The sequence below is a fragment of the Acinonyx jubatus genome, chromosome B4 (genome assembly GCF_027475565.1).
Source record: "Acinonyx jubatus isolate Ajub_Pintada_27869175 chromosome B4, VMU_Ajub_asm_v1.0, whole genome shotgun sequence".
Classification (NCBI taxonomy): Eukaryota; Metazoa; Chordata; class Mammalia; order Carnivora; family Felidae; genus Acinonyx; species Acinonyx jubatus.
In genome coordinates, this window is record NC_069387.1 from 128,785,883 (window position 1) to 128,804,303 (window position 18,421).

The 18,421-nt window shown below is 63.0% G+C and overlaps 1 protein-coding gene across 4 annotated transcripts in view; it reads right to left on the reverse strand.

The window, feature by feature from the left end:
- Window positions 1-6,322: 6,322 nt before the first annotated feature.
- ELFN2 (extracellular leucine rich repeat and fibronectin type III domain containing 2) overlaps window positions 6,323-18,421 on the reverse strand; it is a 51,474-nt gene continuing 39,375 nt past the window's right edge. For all 4 annotated transcript variants that reach the window (XM_027070810.2, XM_053226765.1, XM_053226766.1 and 1 more), the window contains 2 exons: window positions 8,582-11,531; window positions 6,323-6,423 (listed from right to left, as the gene is read on the reverse strand). In XM_027070810.2, coding sequence (XP_026926611.2) covers window positions 8,596-11,070 — 2,475 coding nt within the window. In that variant the 5' untranslated portion in view covers window positions 11,071-11,531 and the 3' untranslated portion in view covers window positions 6,323-6,423; window positions 8,582-8,595. The remainder of the gene's footprint in view (window positions 6,424-8,581; window positions 11,532-18,421) is intronic.

Consider the following 18,421-nt stretch of genomic DNA (forward strand, 5'->3'; position numbering starts at 1 on the left):
GAGAAGAGAGAGCAGGCTGGGGCCCCGAGCCGAGGGAAGGAGGAGGGGCAGCCTCCAGCCCTGGGCGTCACCTAGAGATTGTACCCTGCCGATCAAGCCACAAAACTCTCCAGGCAGGAGTGAAGGGGGGGCAGGTGGTCCTGAGTGGACCACCGCCAGGGGCTCGAGTGCCAGAGACCCTGCTGTCTGGGACCCGCGTCAGGATGTCCTGGGACCCAAGACAAACATGAAGGAGAGACGCTTCTAGAGCTCAGGGCCTGAGGAAAGACCCCACGGCTGAGTTCCAGCAGGCAAGGCTGGAGAAGGGCCAGGAACAGGGTCCAGGGGTAGACCCACAGGAGGAGGAGGAGGAGGAGGACACAATGCGCAAGCCCAGAACCTTCCCCTCCGCCTCCCGTCTGGCACCGGGTCTCCTTTCTTGCAGGTAAAAGGCCCTGTGGAGGTGGCTCCTGGGGGCTGAGCATTCACCCATGTGGAAGCCAGAAAATGCAGGAGTTGCCAAGCTACAGATTGGGACCTGCAATCCAGGACATAAGTGAGTTGGGGCCAAGAGAAAGTCCAGACCCAGAACTGGATTCTCCAACCCTATTATCTAAAACTTTGAGAACGCCTCAGCTGCTGTGAAATTGCCTTCAGTACCCTACTGCCAAGAAGCAGACTTCCCGGGCTTTTCTGGAGGAAAAGATAGCTATGTTCCATTCCTATAAATGACGCAGAAGGAGGGCTCAGGCAGGGCGAGCGGGAAGGCAGCTGTGGGGGTGAGGGGGGGGTAGTTGGCCCTGAGCCTGAGCTGGGCAGGGGACCCTGGGGCCACCCCAGCTGCAGGCCTGAGCTGGCAGAGCTCCTCAGACTCCAGTTCTGCCCCCCCTCCCGGAGCCCCTCCCACAGACATGCCCCTCTGTCCGTCCATCCCACAGTGCAAGTTCATAGTGAACCTTCCCCCAGGGAGCAAGACATTGGCCGCTTGAAGAGCCAGTAAACAGAGGTCTCCAGAGATCTTGAAACAGCAGCACTGAGGGTGCTTGAGGGCAACTGGGAGGAGACAGGAGGCCGGTTGGGGTGCAGATAGGGGCTTTTCCAGAAGGATCCTGCGGTCCGCACCAGGCACCACACCAGGTCACTCTCAGAGAGGTGAAAGGGATCACAAAAGACCCATGGGCCAAGAGCCACGAGGACCCCAGGGACTGCCGACCCAGGTCCAAAGCCCAGGTCAGGGGTCTGCCAGGCCGGCTCCTGCCCTGGCTGTGGCCTACAGGAGGAGGCCTCTGGGTCCCACCGATGCCTTGACCACCCAAGAGGTCGAGACAGGCAGGCAGGCCTAGGAGAAGTGAGCCCGTGGGGGGGTCACACACCAGCGGCTGGGGTGGCCAGGGCCATGACTTCAGAGACTTGCCTCTGAGAACCAGGTGAGACCCAGGGATGCCCCGGTGCCCTTGGGGCACAAGGGCTCATTGTGCAGGCATCCCCAGAGGGAGAGGTTCTGCTGTTGCGAAGGGAAGGCGGGAGCCTGGGGGAGAGGAATTGAGCCAAGCCAACTGAACGCTGGCCAGCAGCGATGACAGGGTCACAGAATAACCTTGGGACTGTGAACACCTTCAAACGAGGCCCGGACGGAGCCCAGGGGGACGTCCGAAGAGCACCTGGCAAAGTGGGAGCCCGCGTACGTGGGAGGAGCGCTCATGAGTCTTGAGAAGGCAGCAGTCCTGAGCTGACAGCTCAGGGCTGGGAGCACCGGATGGGGCTGCAGATTTCCTGGAGAAGACAGAAGAGCCAGGTCACCTGCAGGCACTGGCTTGAGAGAGCCCCCGCTTATAGAGGGGACAACCCAGAAAGCGTAAAAGTGGGGTCTCCTCTGTCTGTAGCGCCCAGACCCCGGCCCCGGCCGAAATCCCCACTACATCGCAGCTCAGCCAGTGAGGTGCCCACAAGGCGGACCCGCCGGGTGACGTTTGTGTCCTTCCTGGAGGACAACTTCCTCACCCCGGGGAGAATTCGATGTCACTATAAAACAAAACGTGTCACATCTGTACAACTAACGTTTGTGTTAAGATATCTGGGCATATTAGGGGCGCCTGGGTGGCTCAGTCGGCTGGGCGTCCGACTTCGGCTCGGGTCATGATCTCGTGGTTCATGAGTTCGAGCCCCACGTCGGGCCCTGGGCTGACAGCTCGGAGTCTGGAGCCTGCTTCCGATGCTGTGTCTCCCTCTCTCTGTGCCCCTCCCCACTCATGCTCTGTCTCTCTCTGTCTCTCAAGAATAAATAAAATATTAAAAAAAGATATCTGGGCATATTTAGTGTTGTGGCTATTTGTGATATTTGCTCTTCAAGGCACCGGTGTCCTTGAAATTCAAACGGATTGTGTACAAGGAAGTAACTCAGAATTGTGATTTTCCTTGAAACACCACTCATGTGATAAGAAGATCGGTACATGACAAGAAGCCAGTCACCCCAGGAGCAACCAGAAATTTGTCAGGATGTAAGGTTTTGTTTGTTCTTCAAATAAATGAAGTATTTAAAAAGGAAATCAGATATACTGAACTTCGGGATAAAATCTGGGGGTCGTTCAGGACATTTGGTTAATTGCCTTTGTCAACAGGACCTAAATTAACCCAAATCCCCTTAAATGTGAATGTCAAAATCTACTAGATTTATAAATAGCACAACTTCTGGGCTGAAGTGAAAAGGTAAGGGGCTGTCCTTGAGAACACCTTCCGAATTCCCAGCAACGGCAGATTACCCTCTTTATTCTCCAGGGAAGGCCCTCGGGGGTCTGGGGAGCCCGGGATAGCAGAAATGGAAGGACCTGGACTGTCTTGGAACCCCCAGGCTCAAGCCCACCTTCGGTCATGGCTTCATATCCTTGGGAATAATAAGAACCCTCCAAGAGGAAAGGCCCGTGATGATGGAGACACTAGAAGGGTGGCCCTGAGCCTGAGCTGGGCAGGGGACCCCGGGGCCACCCCAGCTGCAGGCCTGAGCTGGCAGAGCTCCCCACCCTGAGGGCACAGAGCAATTAGAAGCAGGCCTATGGGAAATCGAGGTCCTGGGCCACTGCCTAGGGGCCATAATCCCCGGGCATCAGCCAAGACTTAGTAATGCCCACGCCCTGTCCATCTCTCAGGTCTGACTGAATGCAGCCGACGATGGAGGCCGGGCCACCAGCCAGGGGAACGACAGCAGCTGGCAGAGGGCCCCCCCCCCCGGTTTTCAGGAAGAGAAGCCATCAAGGCCCCTAGCCCGCCAGGCTTGCAGGATGTGGGGGGGGGACAGTGACCCTCTAGTCTCCTGCTGGCCCCTGCCCTCCGGCAGACACACTTTTGTCCTTGGCCATGGGTGGTGACTGCCCATCCAGTGGGCCCCATTTCCTCACCCCGTGTGTGAGGCTCTGGTGAGAGCCAGAGTGGGGCACGGGGGCACCAGAAAGTGGACGTTCTGGGACTCCCAACCTGGCGGGGAGTGGGCAGCGGGGGCGCGGGGGCGGGCAACATTCAACACAGACCTTGGCCCCATCGTTTTAAATAAGAAATTTATTGCAAATATAGAAATTGATTCTCTCCATACAGGAATCTCCGAGTTGAGGAAAACAATTTCGTGCCATTCAGTTTAAAACAGGAGATCGGGGAGGGGGGAGAGGCAGGTAGAGGGAAGAGAAAGTAAATGAAGGTACCCCCCTAAAAGAAGATAAGGAGAGGTTTCGGGCCCCCCCCCCCCCGAGGAAGGAAAGGTCCACACACAGCTAGGGTTCACAGGTTCGTAGCCCAGGGTAGCCCCTGCCGTACCCAAACCAGGTGCCAAGCCGCAGGGCCCACAGGGCTGGCGGCTCCTTGCGGAGGGAGGGAGGGAAGGAGGGAGGCAGGCGGCGAGGAGGGATCCCCCTGCCCCCACCCAGCCCTGTGCTTGTTTGGCGAGGGGCAAGGAAAGGAAAGGGAGGCCCAAGGCTTCCCACCCACCCTCTTTGACCCCCCTTCCCCTCCCTACTGCTCAGCAGCAGTGAGGGACCTTTAGTGAGGCCTTTGGGGCAGGCATGAGAGGCAAAAAGTGTAAATACTAGTTCTGTCTTCAAGGGGGAAGGACACAGGGTCAGAACAGACAAGGAGCACGGCAGCTCCTGGGGGGGGGGGCGCTGGGGAGAGGAAATCTGGGGGCGGGAGGGGAGGAGCACTGGGGGTCAGACAAGCCCCACCCTTCACACTGGGCCAGCATCAGTCAGCCCTGCCCCTCAGGGGTCACACCCCCCCACTGCTTCCACCCAGAAAGACCCCCCCAGCCCCCCCCTCCCGCTTGGCCAGGAATGGGGTGGGATGCTGAAGGGTAGGCTCCCTCGGAGAGGGTGGGTCCCATAGTGGAGGCGCCCGAGGAGGTGCTTGGGGACATCCAGCCCCTCCTCCCCCTCTCCCTCTGGCCTCGTCTTCACGGCCGGTGGACTAGTCCTCTGAGCTTGCTTCAGAGGGGGTGCCCCGAACCCCCCTCTCCCTTCCATCACCCTGTTTTCATTCTCTTCACAGTATCCCTTGCCCGGGGAACGTTTTGTGGCTGTCCCTTCTCTGCGTGTAAGCCCCTTACAAGCCGGGACCTGTGACTCGTCCCCCATGCCTGGGCCCCTTCTTGGACTCAGCCTGTCCCTAACTGGTTTCGAGACCCTAGAACATTTCCTCCTTTCCCTTTCCTGAGCTTCTGTTTCCACTCTGTGAAAATTTCCAGGAGTGGGGACGGGTGACTTACCCCCAGTTGGGAACCTTAGAGACCTGCGGCCAGGCCCAGGCTCTCCCCTGCCTCTCTGGGGCTAACACAGGCCTCCTCTTCTTCGGAAGTGGGTCTTTCCACTCTCACCACCCTGCAGATAGCCCCATCACCTCCCCCAGGCCTGCACACGGGCAGCCTCCACAGTCCTCCGGCACTGGCCCCTAGGAGGGGTGCAGAGGTGAGGGGCCTCCAGCAGGCAGGGGCAGGCCCCGGGCCCCCTGAGGAGGGGTCACGCCAGACTAAGGGTTTCTTTGCCCCTCCAGACCTCCACTTTTCGCCTCTAGAAGGTGCCAGCCCTCCAGGTGAACACAGACCCACTGACACCACTCCCCGGGGACAGGCACCCAAGAATTTCCTCTGGAGATTCTCTGACAGGGACAGCAAGCCCAGGCACGACCCAAGGCAAGGGGGCCTCCCCCAGGCGGTCCAGGGCTAAGCACCCACATCTCCGTCAGTCCCCCCAGTAGCCCGCCCCGTTCCCTTCTCTCCTGGCTGACCGCCCTGCTAGCCGGTGGCCCCGGGCTGTGGCCCAGGTGCACTGTGCTCATGGCCATTACAGACACAGGGCGTCAGCAGGCCGGACTCTTTGACATAAATGATCATTTGTCTTCCGTGGCTATTTTGCTCCCCGCTGGGGAAGAATTATCCTGAACCGGACACAGGACACAGATGCAGGAGAGCCTCCAGGGGGGGCTACAGTGCACTGGCCCCTTTCCCAGATCAAGGGAAAGCAGCTGAAGCCCCAAGCCTGGCTGGGAGGCCAGAGGCCTGACTCCAGTCCTATTCTGCCTCCAAGATTGGTATCATCTAGACCGTGAAGGCTGGTTTACCTCCTGGAGGGAGGGGCAAGACCCTTGCTGTTAGGATGCGGACCTATCCTTAAGGTCCCTGAAGTGAGATGGTCTGAGGTTTTTACAGGTCTCTTCAACCAGGAACGATGGGGGGAATGGCGAGGGTGGGGGTCCTGCTGGGAACCACCGCCCCGCCCCACCCCGCCCCACCCCGCCCCACACCGTGGGACGCTCCCTCTCCAGGGAGGCCAGGCCAACCCTGGGCCCCAGCTGCTCCCCTGGGTCCCTCCCTCAGGGCCCCAAGCCTCCTCTGAAGCCACCCATGAAGCCCCCCCCCCCCGAGCTCTTAGGCCCCTGCATTCAGCCGCGTGACTGACCCCCTCCCCCAACCTGGTGGCCAAATCACCCAGCCCCTCCCTCTCCGGGGGCCCCCAACTCTTTCACCCCCCCAAAAATGTCAGCAAGTGGGACACAGAGGTCCTCCCACGCTCCCTTCCCTGGGGCTACCCTTCCCCGGCAGGGAGGCGGGGCAGGGGCAAGGGCACGAAACTGGGGACCCAAGGGGCGAGGCGGCACTTGTGGGGCCCCATGCGCAGAAAGACAGGAGACGGGTGTGGGACAGGGGCTGCGTTTTGGTGGCACCTGCTTTGGGTCTTTTGCAGAAGTGGCCCCACCCCAGGCTTCAAGAGCTGCTTGTCAGATCACAACAGAGGGAGTGGGGGCAAGAGGAGGGCGGCAGGGAGGGGGGCCCGGGAGTCCGGACGAACTGGCACATACACGACAGATGTTTGCTCAGAAAAATACAGTAAAATCGTCATGCAAATGTAACGGGAATCTGCTTTCTCACACCACTGGCTCCGCCGGCTTGCTCTTCTCAGTTTTGCCAATCTGGTGCGAGGAGGGGTGGGGGTGGGGGGCAGGTTTGGGGGGTTGAGGGAGGTCTGCTCCGCACATCCATGCCGGCCCCTCCCCTCCACTCCCCAGAACGGTCCTCTCTTTGCAAACGTCACCCCCGAAGTGAGCCCTGGGCTTGGTCTGTCCCCCACGTGGGTGTAAGAGAGGTGCTCAGGTGAGCCATAGTCCTCCCCACAGTCCTCCCCCAGACTCTACCCCCGGCAGGAAGATCGCTAGAGCTCCCCCCGCCCCCACCACAGGAGATAGCACTAGCTTTCCTGATCCGAACCCCCACCCCCAACAGTACAGGTCTTGGTCCCATCCCAGTGCCCACCCTCACCCCACAGCCACACTCTGCAAATCTCAAGAAACCCAACTGGGTGATAGGCCAGAGGCCGGGGTGGGGGGGCCCAGCAGGGGTGTGGGGAGAGCTGAGTGGGCCCCTCTTCATCTTGAGGTGGGCGGGGAGCCAAGGAGCACATTGGCAGGTGGGCAGAGCTATAGTTGTCCCCACCCCCAGTGGCCCACATCCTAATCAAAGGTGAAGGGCCCCTCAAGCACCCGGACAGTGTGTTTAAGCCCCCCTAGTGTCAGGACCCCAGATCTGCCCCCGCCCAGACTCAACCCTGGAAGCCCCTAGCTGTTGAGAAAAGGCCGCAGCCCCCCTGGCCCTGCCTTCCCTTACCACCCTCTGCCGCCCCCACTGAGAGAGAACCCCCAGGAGCCCAACAGTCCCAACTGCCAGGTCCTCAGTTGCCATGGCGACAGAAGCTGGCCGGGAGAGGGAGGGGCCCCACCAACCTGCCTGCTCCCCCCGCCCCCAGGGGGTGAGGGGGGGAGTGCTTACTGTTTGTGCTTTGTTCGATGTTGGGTGGGGGTCAGCAAGGGGGGGGGGTGGGGAGCCGCCATTTCCATGGAAACATGGGAGCCCCCTCCAGCCAGGGGGTTGGGAGGGGTGGGGCAGGGATGCACGGGCACAGCCAAGAGCGGGTGGGTAAGCCCAGGAAAGCCCTCCTTCCTCTGGGCAGGCCCAGCTGCTGCCCTGAGATCCCATAAGAGGAGTCGGGCAGGTGGGAGGCCAGGATGTGGGGGCACAGGCAGGAAGGCCCCCATTACACCCTGCCTCCCCCCTGCCCCCAGGCATCACAGTTCAGGGCCACCCTTCTGGGATGAGTAGGGGTCCTGGAGGCCCAGAGAGGCTGGGGGGCTGGGGCAAGGGGCCCTGCACCTGAGAGGCGGCGGCTGGCCCCCCTGCTTTCCCCTCAGACCCCCATAAGCAGCTCCCAGGCCACTTGGAAGACACTTGAAGGGGGCTGGTGAAATGGCCCCGTGCCTCTGCTCCTTTCTCGTAAGCGAGACCTCCCGCCTCTCCTGGGTGCTGGCGTGGGGGGGCGGGGGGGGCAAAAGACCCCCAGCACGATGAATCACGGCTCCACGCCCAGGGGGCACGGCCATGGGGCTTTCTAGAAAGGAAGAGCACCAGCCTGATTCTCGAGTCCCTCCGCCCCAGGAAACCGCAGCTCTGGAAGGGGGTGGCAGGCTGGCGAAGGGTGGGGGGGGGGGGCGGGTGGGGAACAGCACTGGGCTTGAAAGTTGGGAAACTGCCTAACCTGACACGTGGCCCTGGGGCTATCCCTTCCTTTTCTCTGGGCCTCGGTTTCCCCCACCACAAGGAAAGGCAATGATGCCCCGAATCTGCCTGGCGCCAGATCTCCAAGCGACCTGTCCCCAGATGGGGAGACCCTCTTCCTGCCCCCCAGACTCCCCTGCCCCCAAACCCGGCCCGAGCCCCAGAGCCCCCAGACCCCCACACACCCCCTTCTGGCTTCCTGGCCTGCGCCCCCTCCCAGCCCCGCACACCCCAGCAGAGTCCCTGGGCAGCACAGTAAAGATGACTGGTTTCGGTATCAGTGTGTAAACTTTTAAGGAGAACGTGTCTTTGTTTTCCTGTCCGTTATTGTCGGGTGGGGGTTGTTCACAGTCAGGTGGTGGTCAGGTGTGTGCGTGGGTGCGTGCGTGCGGGTGTGCGTGTGCGTCCGCTCCTCGGCCCCGGCCCCCCCTCCCCCGCCCCCCCGCCCCGGCCTCCCCCCTGCCCGGCCGCCCGGGGCCCTTCCCCTCGTGCCCCCCCGGGGCCCTCCCCCTCCGGCCTCACCGGGAAGGAGAGGGTCACAGCTTCTGCTGGGCCGAGACCCCTTTCCAGTAATCGAGGATGTCGTGCAGGTCCTCGTCCTTGGCGAACTGGACCTTCTTGCGCAGGGCGTGGCCGGCGGCCACGTACACCTCCTCCCTGTGGTGCTTCTTGTAGGGCCGGAAGCGCTCCCAGATCTTGTGCGTGCTCTCGGAGGAGTACTCAGGGCTGGAGGAGTAACCTGAGTAGTAGTGTCTGGGGGAGAGCTGGGAGTAGGCGGAGTCCCGCTTGGAGCGGGTCAGCGGCTTGAGGAAGGACACGCGCTGGCTCAGGCTGTCGGCGCCCTCCTCGTAGTACAGGGCCGGGAAGCTGTGCCGGTGCTCGCTGCAGTGGTAGGCGGGCTTCACCTCCAGGTGATGGACCCCGCCGCCCCCGCCGCCCCCGCCGCCGCCCGCGGGCACCAGCGGGAGCCGGTCCAGCGGGCTGTTGAGCGGGCTGCCCTTCTCGATATACTTGGAGTCGCCCTTGGCCAGCCCCGCGGCGGCCGGGTGGTCGGGCACGTCCAGGCTGAAGACCTTGGCGCTCTTGATGGAGCCGCTGGACGAGACGCTGCAGGTCTTGCGCGCCACGGCGGCGTCGGCGCTCAGCTGGCGCTGTAGCGGGTGGTGCACGCTCTCCTTGTAGGGGGGCGAGAGGAAGCTGGGCCGCTCCAGCGCCCCAGGGGCGGCGGCCGAGGAGGCGGCGGCGGCGGCGGCGGCGGCCGCAGGGAGGGACTGGCACTCGAAGGCCAGCTCGGGGTCGCCGCCGCCGCCGCCGCCTCCCCCGAGGAACGAGGCCGCGTCCAGCTTGAGGGCGTCGATGCAGTTGTTGATGATCTGGTTGACCTTGTCCACCTCCTTGGCGATGGTGGAGATCTCGGCGGCCGAGCCCTGGCCGTTCTCCAGGTCCGGGAGGTCATCCTCGGGCCGGGCCAGGCCGTCCCCGCCCGCGCCGGTGCGCACCTCGATGTAGTTGCCCTTGGTGGCCACCTTGGGCGTGTCCAGCCCGGCCTCCAGCCCCTTGGGGGCGGGAAGCTTCTCCCCGATCACGGAGGGGATGGAAGGCATGCAGGGCACGGGCAGCACGGGGGGCTCGCCCAGCTTCTGGGCGGCGTGGACCACGGAGCCGGCATCCACGTCGGCCCCGTAGCGCATCTCCAGGATGGTCTTCTTGACCTTGACGGACTTCTGCTTCTCCTCCTGCATGCGCCGTTTGCGCAGGCAGTAGTAGACGGCGCCCAGCACGATGACCATGCCGAAGAGGCAGCCCAGGATGGTCATGATGTAGTGGGTGGTGGTGGAGGTGCTGGGCGCCAGGTCGCCGGGGACGGGGTCCCGCGTGGCGAAGGTCAGGCAGGTGTGGTTGAAGCGGCGGCTGTTGCGCAGCGAGGTCACGCAGAACGTGTACTCGGTGTGCGCGCGCAGCTTGTCGAGCGTCACGATCTCCTTCTTGTTCTTGAGCGTCATGACGTCGGAGAAGTAGCTGTTGTTGTACTGGACCAGGACGTACATCTTGCTGTAGGGGTGCGGGATGGTGACCACCAGCGTGGCCGAGGTGAAGGCCACGTGGTGCAGCTTGATGGCCGGCCCCGCAGACGCATCCGTGGTGGACGAGGCCGGCGGCTCCACCGACAGGATCTCGTCGGGGTTGAAGCCCGAGTTCTCGTCCGGCTCCCGCTGGGCGTCGGTGGAGTAGGGCGTGGGGTGGCTCGCGGGCCGGGCAGGCAGCGAGCCGTTGCGGCACTTGGCCTGGAGCACGGTGATGGCGTTGAGGCTGTGGTAGGGCCGGGGCACCAGCAGCGGGTAGCCGGCGAACTCGCGCGGCGACTCGCACTGCAGGCGGTCGTAGTTCTTGGTGACGTTGTTGAAGACCACCAGCCAGGCGAGGAAGCCGAAGAGGTCGCACTCGCAGTTGAAGGGGTTGCCGGCCAGCTCGCACACCATGAGGCTGGCCAGGCTGGCGAAGGTGGCGCCGTCCAGGCGGCTGAGGCGGTTGGAGGACAGGTCGATGCTGATGAGGCTCGGGCACTCGGAGAAGGCGGCGGGCGTCACCACCTCGATGAGGTTGTGCTGCACGAATAGGAACTGCAGGCGGCCCATGCCGCGCAGCATGCCCTCGGTCAGGTTGCTGAGCTTGTTGTAGCCGAGCTGCAGCACCTGCAGGCTCGACTGGCCCAGGAAGGCGCCGTCCTCGATGTAGGAGATCTCGTTCTTGGTGAGGTTGAGGTCGGTGAGGTTCCCGAAGCGGTTCAGCGACGAGTAGAGCACGGCCTTGAGCTTGTTCTCATTGAGCCGCAGGTCGTGCACGGTGCTGTTGATGTGCTGCGGGATGGTCTCGTAGGGCGGCTGGTTCTGGCTGCAGATGGCCAGCCACACGTACCCCTTGTCGCCCTCGATGAGCCAGCAGTCGGCGCGCACGGCGCCCGGCCGGCACACGCACAGCAGCGCTGCGGCGCACAGCCCCAGGCGCAGCATGGCGCCGGCCGCGGCCCCCCTGGAAGGCCGGGCTCGGGAGGGAGGGGCCGGGGCGCGGGGGACCTAGCAGCGGGAGGCTGGGGCTGGCGGCACAGTCCTCCCCGGGGCCGCCACCATCTTGGGGGCGACCCCCAGCGCGGGGGGCCCCGGGCGAAGCAGACGCGGCCCGTGCCAACCGCAGGGGTGTCCGCCGGGGGCACTACCAGCAGGCGCCGGGCGCCGTGACCGGGCCGGGACGCGCCCCTCCGCCTGTTTCCGGGAAGGTGCACAGGTTCTCAGGACTCGACTTCCTCTCCCTCCTCCTCCTCCTCCTCCTCCTCCTCCTCCTCCTCCTCCTCGGGTTCCGGGCTCAGAACTTCAGACGATTCCCACGATTCCCATGGGAGGCTGGAGAGTGAGCCTCTGAGGAGGGAGCTCGAGAGACGGGGCAGGAAGGAAAGGACCCATCTGTCACCTGGCTCCTGAAAGGCAGCACCGAGAGGGGGGACAGATCAGTGAAAGCTCAGAACAGCCCCACTAAGCTCCAGCACAGGCCCCTGTCCCTTCTCCACCCCATCCTGCTGGGCGACCCGGGTGCCTGCAGCACTCTAGGGTCCCTGTTACATAGAAGAACGGGGGTGGGGGTGGGCAACGAGAGGGAGGGGGGGACCGAGAGGTCTGGAAGGAAGGAGACAGAAGAAACCAGGAGTAGGGAGAGGGGGACAGAATCTGCGGACGGTGGACGGAGAAGGGAGACTGGACGGTGATAGGTTGGGTGCACACACACACACACACACCAGCACTCCTGTCCACACTCGTCCACCTGCCCGCACAAAGACCCATATGCCCACACTTGAGCCAGAACACCACAGCATGCCCACAGTCTCATGTTTGACAAATGGGTGCGTGTACACATGACCATATACCCAAGCGGGCACCTTCCAATCCAGATAAGGAATTAAGAAGCCCGGCAAAATGCCTCCTCCCCTCCATGCCCAAAGATAAATAATTCATTTGTTGTGTAACCGCTCCTGTTCCAAAAATAATTCCCTTGTCTCAGCTTCCATGGGGGAGGGGGAGCAGAGTGGCATGGCTTTGGGCGCCCCCCCCCCCCACTCAAGCAGGGGGACGCAGAGGCTGGGGTCTCCTGCAGGGGGAGGGCGTGGGGAGAATTCATCCTACAGGCAGGAGCAGAGCAGAGGGAGAGAGGGCAAGAGCCCGGGAAGCCAGACACACCCCCAATATCACTTCCCCCAAAGTGCCTTCCGTTAGAGGTTCCCTGATCCTGGCGTGAGAAGGCCTCGGGCGGATGATGAACCCGAAGGCATCTGGAAGGGTGTGGCTGAAGCCCTGGGTCCCCTCTGCGGCTGGAGTCAGGGGCCCAGACAGGGGCAGCACAGGATGGAGGTTCCCTAGGCAGGAAGACACAGGAGGCCTGGAGCCCCCTCTACCCAGCCCTATTAGCCAGATGGAGGCGACCATATCTGAAGCTGGTGCCACCAGCGAGGACCAGGCCCGGCCATCCGATGCGGAACAAGTAAGGTGAGCCAAGCTGCCCATGCCCCAAGTGGCACAGAGTTCCCGGGCCGCAGATCCTCACTTTACAGGTGGGGAAACTGAGCCCCAGACCAGGGGAGACTGGCCTCAGTCGCCCAGCAAAGCCAGGCAAGGCCGGCCGCTCAGCCAGATGTGGCTCCGGGTGTGTGTGTGTGTGTGTATACACACAAACCTTGGCTGTTGAAGCAAAAGCAATTTACAGCTCTGAGCCCCAGAGGGCTGGAACAGAGGAAAGGGAAGCAGGGAGGGAAACAGTCCCCAAAGAAGTCCAGACAGACAGTATTTGTTGAGGAGCTGGCAGTGAACGGGGTGTTCGATGACCTCTTGGATTAAAGGCGGACGTGGCGACCGAGCCTGTGACGGTCAGGACCTCCCGGTCCCCTGCAGGGCCAGTTTGGGCTGGACAGCCGGGAGAGCGGGGGAGGGGGACAAGGAGGTCAGGCAGAAAGGGGTGCCCAGGCGGCACAGAGCACGTCTGTCCTCGGCTGTGCCGCGCAGTCTCGGGGCTGGAGTCAGGAGGCCTAAGCTCCCGTCTAACATGGCTCCTGGCTCCTTAGGGCCTCAGTTTCCCCCCTCCCTCCCGGTTCCGTCGCACGGGCAACAAGGTTGTGCTGGAGGAGGCTGAGGCGTCCATCCGCCCTGTCAGAGAACCCTCTGTCTGCACCACCTCCGCCTGGGGATGTCTGGGGACCGCATTTGCATGCAGGCAGGTGCGCACGGGCTCAGAACGCCAGTGCAGGGGTGTGCGGGTAGGCGTGTACGAGGAGACGGGTGTGCAGGCAGCCGTGTGTGCGCACGCGTGCCCGTGCCAGCCACGGGAGTCCCCGTAGGTGAAGGTGAGCACGGTCGTGTGCGCAGGGGGCGGGAAGGGGTGCGTGGAGGCGCGTCTTGGGGATGCACCTGCTTACGTGTCAACCTGTTCAAGCACACGTGTGCGTTCCACATGTATATGTATGTGAGCACAGGTGCAACTTTAGCCACACAGAGCACCCCCCACCCCTTCCCCATAACCTGTCCCCATATCTGAGTTGCACACGCCAGCACCCTCCAGCCAAGCCCAGGGCATCAGGGCAGAGCTGAGCTGGCCAGAGCCTCTGGAGATCCAAGGCCATGCTGAGGGCATGTGAAGAGGTCGAGAGGGAGGGGAAGGGGACCAGGAGAAGGCACCCAGGCTTGGGGACAGGGGCTAGTCTTATCATCTCCCCTCTTCCCATCCCAAACAGTCCAGGGTAGACAGAAGCCCCCAGCCCAGCCCCTCTGAGCTCTGTGCAGCCGAGCCCTCAAGGTGACCTTGCCCGTGGCCCTCTCTCCTGCTCTTTCCCATCCCCAGAATGGCCTGGGCCAGGGCCCAGCTCCCCTCACCCTCCCGCCCTTCCCATGACTCAGACCAAAGGGGAGGAGACGCCCCATCACACTGCCCCGTGTGCGTCAGCCACTCGGTCCCTGTCCCTGGGCCGCCTGCCCACCACCGCTCGAGGCCTGTCGCAGCCAGGGAAGGGGGACAGCAAGGGGAAGGAGGTGCTGACGGCACTTGGCCCCCGGCCCGGCTGCACACCCACTCAAGGTGTGGGGGAGGCTGCCCGCTCGCAGCTGGAGTGGGGGGGGTCCCAGTGGTCACGGCGGTCCCCCCATACGCGCATTAGCAGGGGGACCAGGGCCCTGCCCCGCACTCCTGGGGGACGGTGGAGGGAGAGGAAGGGGTGAGGGAGCTCACCTGGCGGACAGGAGGCCAGGGCTAAGAAGAACGGGGAAGCACAACACTGAGAGGCCAAGGATGGAGATGGATGGAAAGAGAGCATCTGAGACAGGAACCAATCGGCAGAGAAGCTCAGGGAGACGATGAGGGGCACCGAACCTGCTGCCCACCCCCCAGGCGCTGAAATGCAGCCAGTGACCAGTGCAGAGGGAGGGGCAAGCGGCCGGAAGTAGCTGTTGGAAGCAGAGGCCTGCACGGCCCGCACCAGGGGCGTTAAACCTGGGAGGGCCTGGCCCGCGGGGAAGCAGGCTGTGTGGGCTGAAGGCGCGCAGCATCTGGCCAAGAGCGGCGCTCCGGGCTGACCCAGGCTGAAGGGACCCTCCCCATACACCCAGCCCCCCACCCCCACCCAGCACTAGGTCTGCCCCAGGGCACGCAGGGGTGGCAGGAACGAGCCACTTCTGGCCCGAGCAGGGGCAGGCCCAGAGTGTCCCAAGGCACCGCCTCAAGGGCCCCTCTGTCCCACCAGCACGGAAAAGAAACGCGGCAAAGTTGGGGAGCAGGGCACTGTAGCGGGATCTGGGGGCGGGCCCCCCGTCTAGCTGTGGCCGCAGACATCCCCTGTCACGGTGACACGCTTAGAAGGGGAGAGAAGAGGCGGCAAGACCCGATGCGTCTGAGGGGCCAGTTCAGAGCCGCACGGCCACAGAAGGGGAGTCGCTCTCAGCAAATTCCGCCCCCCCCCCCGCCCCCGCCCAGAAGCCACCGGTTGACCCAGCTGGCTGCTGGGCCCCGTCCCTCCAGGAGCCACGAGGCTCGGGGCGCCTCCACGAACTCAGGATCCTAGAGCCTCGGAGCTGGAAGAATGAAGAGCCCTTGCTCCGCCCAACCCCAGCCCTTCCCAGAGGGGAAAGGGACGCCAGGCCCGGGGATGGGTCTCACATGCCAGCGGCGGAGGACCCAGGGCAGATCTTGATCCGGGAGCTCACCGCCCCGCATGGGCTCCCCGCTCAGCTCACCCGGGACACCGGGCAGAGCCTGCTGGGGACGCACAGCACATTGTCCGGCACTCGTCTGGCCCGGGTGAGCGGGTGGCCGGGACGAGGTCCGCCGGGAGTGTTCCCCCGGCTGAGGGATGGGGGAGCCGGGTCGGCAGGGCCGGCCAACCCTGAACCTCCTTCCTCCACCTGCATGCAAGGTGAGTGCCCCCTATCTATCTCCCAGGGCTCCCACGGAACGCCAGGACGTGGGGACAAATCCACCGTACAGGGCAGGAGGCTCCCATGGGGAGGCCGGTGGCGGGGACAGTGGTGCAATCTGGGAACAGGTAGGGGAGGTGCCATCCACGTTCCAGCTCGGCTGGCCAAGGCTCCCCGAAGTGCCATTGTCACTGTCCGTGTCAATGCCATTACCCAGGATGAGGAGGACCGAGGACTGCTGGGACCCAGCCGGAACTCACGGGGCAAGCGGTCGCCTCACCTCTCTCTGCTGGAAGACAGCACCAGGCCGGGCATCCCAGAGACGGGCTGCTACCACTCTGCCCTCTGAGACCAAGCGTGCCACCTCCGGGGGCGGGACACTGAATCCTGTCACTGCCTCCGCCTCACCGGGGTTCCTCAGGCAGGCCGCCCTGGGCCTCAGTATCTCATCTGTAAAATGGGATGATTATACCTTCACGACTGAACTGCCGTTCGGTCGGTGGGTTTCAGGTGCCATGAGCCCCAGCTGCAGGGCGGACAGTAAGAAGCACGATGCTGAAGGCAAAGGGGTCCCTGGATTGGGTGCTGAGCTGTGTGACCTAGGGTACATTACTTAACCTCTCTGGGCTTCAGTCTCCTCGCCCGTAAGAGAGTTGTAACTATCCCTTTGGCTGACGTTTCACAGTCCTCGAATCTTCTACCAATCCTGCACGGCTGGTGCTATTAACCTCATTTTACAGATGAGAAAACTCCTTCCCCAGCTTCCGCTCCGGAGCTGGGCTCACGGCCGGGACTGGACATGCACGGCTGCCTGGTGGGCTTCCTACCCCTTGTGGAGGCACCTCCCTCCCTGTCAGGAAAGTGCCCGCAAGCCCAGAGAGACTTCCATTTCTCCATCGTCAGGAAGCACTTGGTCCACGCCAGCCGTGCTCCTCAAACCCTCCCAGTCAGGCTCCTACCTCAGGTCCTTTGCACATGCCATCCTCCCTGCTTAGAATGCTCCACCCCAACGTCTGCCCAGGCCATTACCCCACTCTCTACTCAACTGCTCCCCGCAACCCCACCTTCCCTGACACCAAATCGGAGATTAACTCACTGTTCACTCGATCCTGCCTCTGGTCCCTTCAGAGCACCTAACAATACCAAACATCATTTAGTTCTTTATGACCACCTGCGCTCCCCCCCACCCCCCCATCGTGAAATCAAAACAGGCCTTATTTATTCACGACTGTAATTAACCTCCATGCCTGGAACAAGGTCAGACCTGTAGCAAGTGCTCAGAACACGATGTGCAGAATAAAAGCCCAGGGCTAGGAATGGCAGCAGAGGACAGGGGGAGACCCTAGACTCCCTGACTCCACTGAATTCGGATATTAAATATCACCCCTGCTGGGGTGCCCATGGGGCGCAAGACACGTTCTGAGCCTTCCTTTTAGCCTCGTGGACTCCCCTCATCCTTCTCACTTAACGACGAGGAAACTGAGGCTCAGAGAGGTGCAGCGATCTGCCCAAGACCCCATAGCTGGGAACCCGGGCCTGCCTGGGCTCTCAGCACTACAAGACGTTCCAGAATTCCCGCAGAGGTAACTTGCCCCCCAACTTGCACACCCTTGGTGACGGGGATCTCAGCACCCGTATGAAGCTGCTTCTACCCTTCTTGCACAGCTCCGGTTGTTATAAACTTCTTCCTATATTACGAAACCAAACCTGACTCCTTGTGCCTCTGTTCATGGGGCCGAGTGCCGTCTGGAGCCACTGAGGACAAGGCCGACAGCCCCCCCCCCCCCCCCCCCGCCTTAAAGGCCCTTCCGATATCTGCTAATCTGCTGTCTCCCTGCCCCTGCAACCTGCTCATTCAGGCTAAACAGCCCCACATCCTCCACTGCCCTTCCTGCGCCGTGGTTTCAAGCCCCCCACTCTTGGGTGCAGCTGCCCCAGGTCATGCCTGCTGTCAAGGTCCCTCCTAGAATGTGTCCCCTGGAGCCCAGCATCATGCCAGACGTGGTCTGCACGGTGACGGGCACCAGGACCCTCTGCCTCCCTTGGTCTGGAACCACCCTTCCGTTAGAGCAGTAGGACTGTGCACCAGCCGCGTGTCCTCACCTTGTCCTAGATGTCAACCAACCCCCCCCCCCCGGGCCCCTTCACACATCCTGCCAGGGAACCCCAGTGCCCCGAACGTCCCCAGGGAGCTCTGGGCAGGATCAGTTTGGGCTTCACCCTGAGTGCTGCGCTCAGTCCACCCCCATTCAATCATGTCTTGTTAGGCTCAGCCCTCCGCGCAGCTGCCCCACCTCCCGGGGGAACTGGCTCCTGCCCCTCGGTACCTCGGCACCCGCTCCCGGCTCTGTGCCATCCCGTGCCGGGCCAGCAGACCATGGCTGCGTTCATATCTGTGTCACGGCGAAACAGCGGGGGAGGCGCTCCCCCCTCCCCGGGGCAGGCAGGGCACGCTGTCTAACCAGCTGCACGCTCGCCCACACTCCTGACACGCTGGCACGAATTTACTGGGCACCTACTAGGTGCCCGGCACGGTCGCAGACACACGCCTTCACGGAACCGCCAGCTTGCCCGGAAGGGCCGACTAACAACACCACGACACCGACAGCAGCAAAGGCTGACAGTTATCGGGGCGGCGGGGGCGGGCGGGGGGTTGTTAATTGGGACCGCACGGCCCCAGTGTATAAGCACTCATCTCCCAGCCCGGTGACCTTGGCCAGCGAAGGGTCTCGGGCTCATCTGCGGGGTTCTAGGCTGTCACAACTCGCTGTGTGACCTTGGGCGGGTCAGCGCCTTACCCCTCTGGGCCTCAGTTTCCTTGTCTGTGCAGGGGGAGGACAGCTGTGTGTCTGGGGCCACCCCCAAGGCCCTCTGTCAACTGCCCACCGTGCCCTCCCCCACGAACCCAACTGCTCCCCCC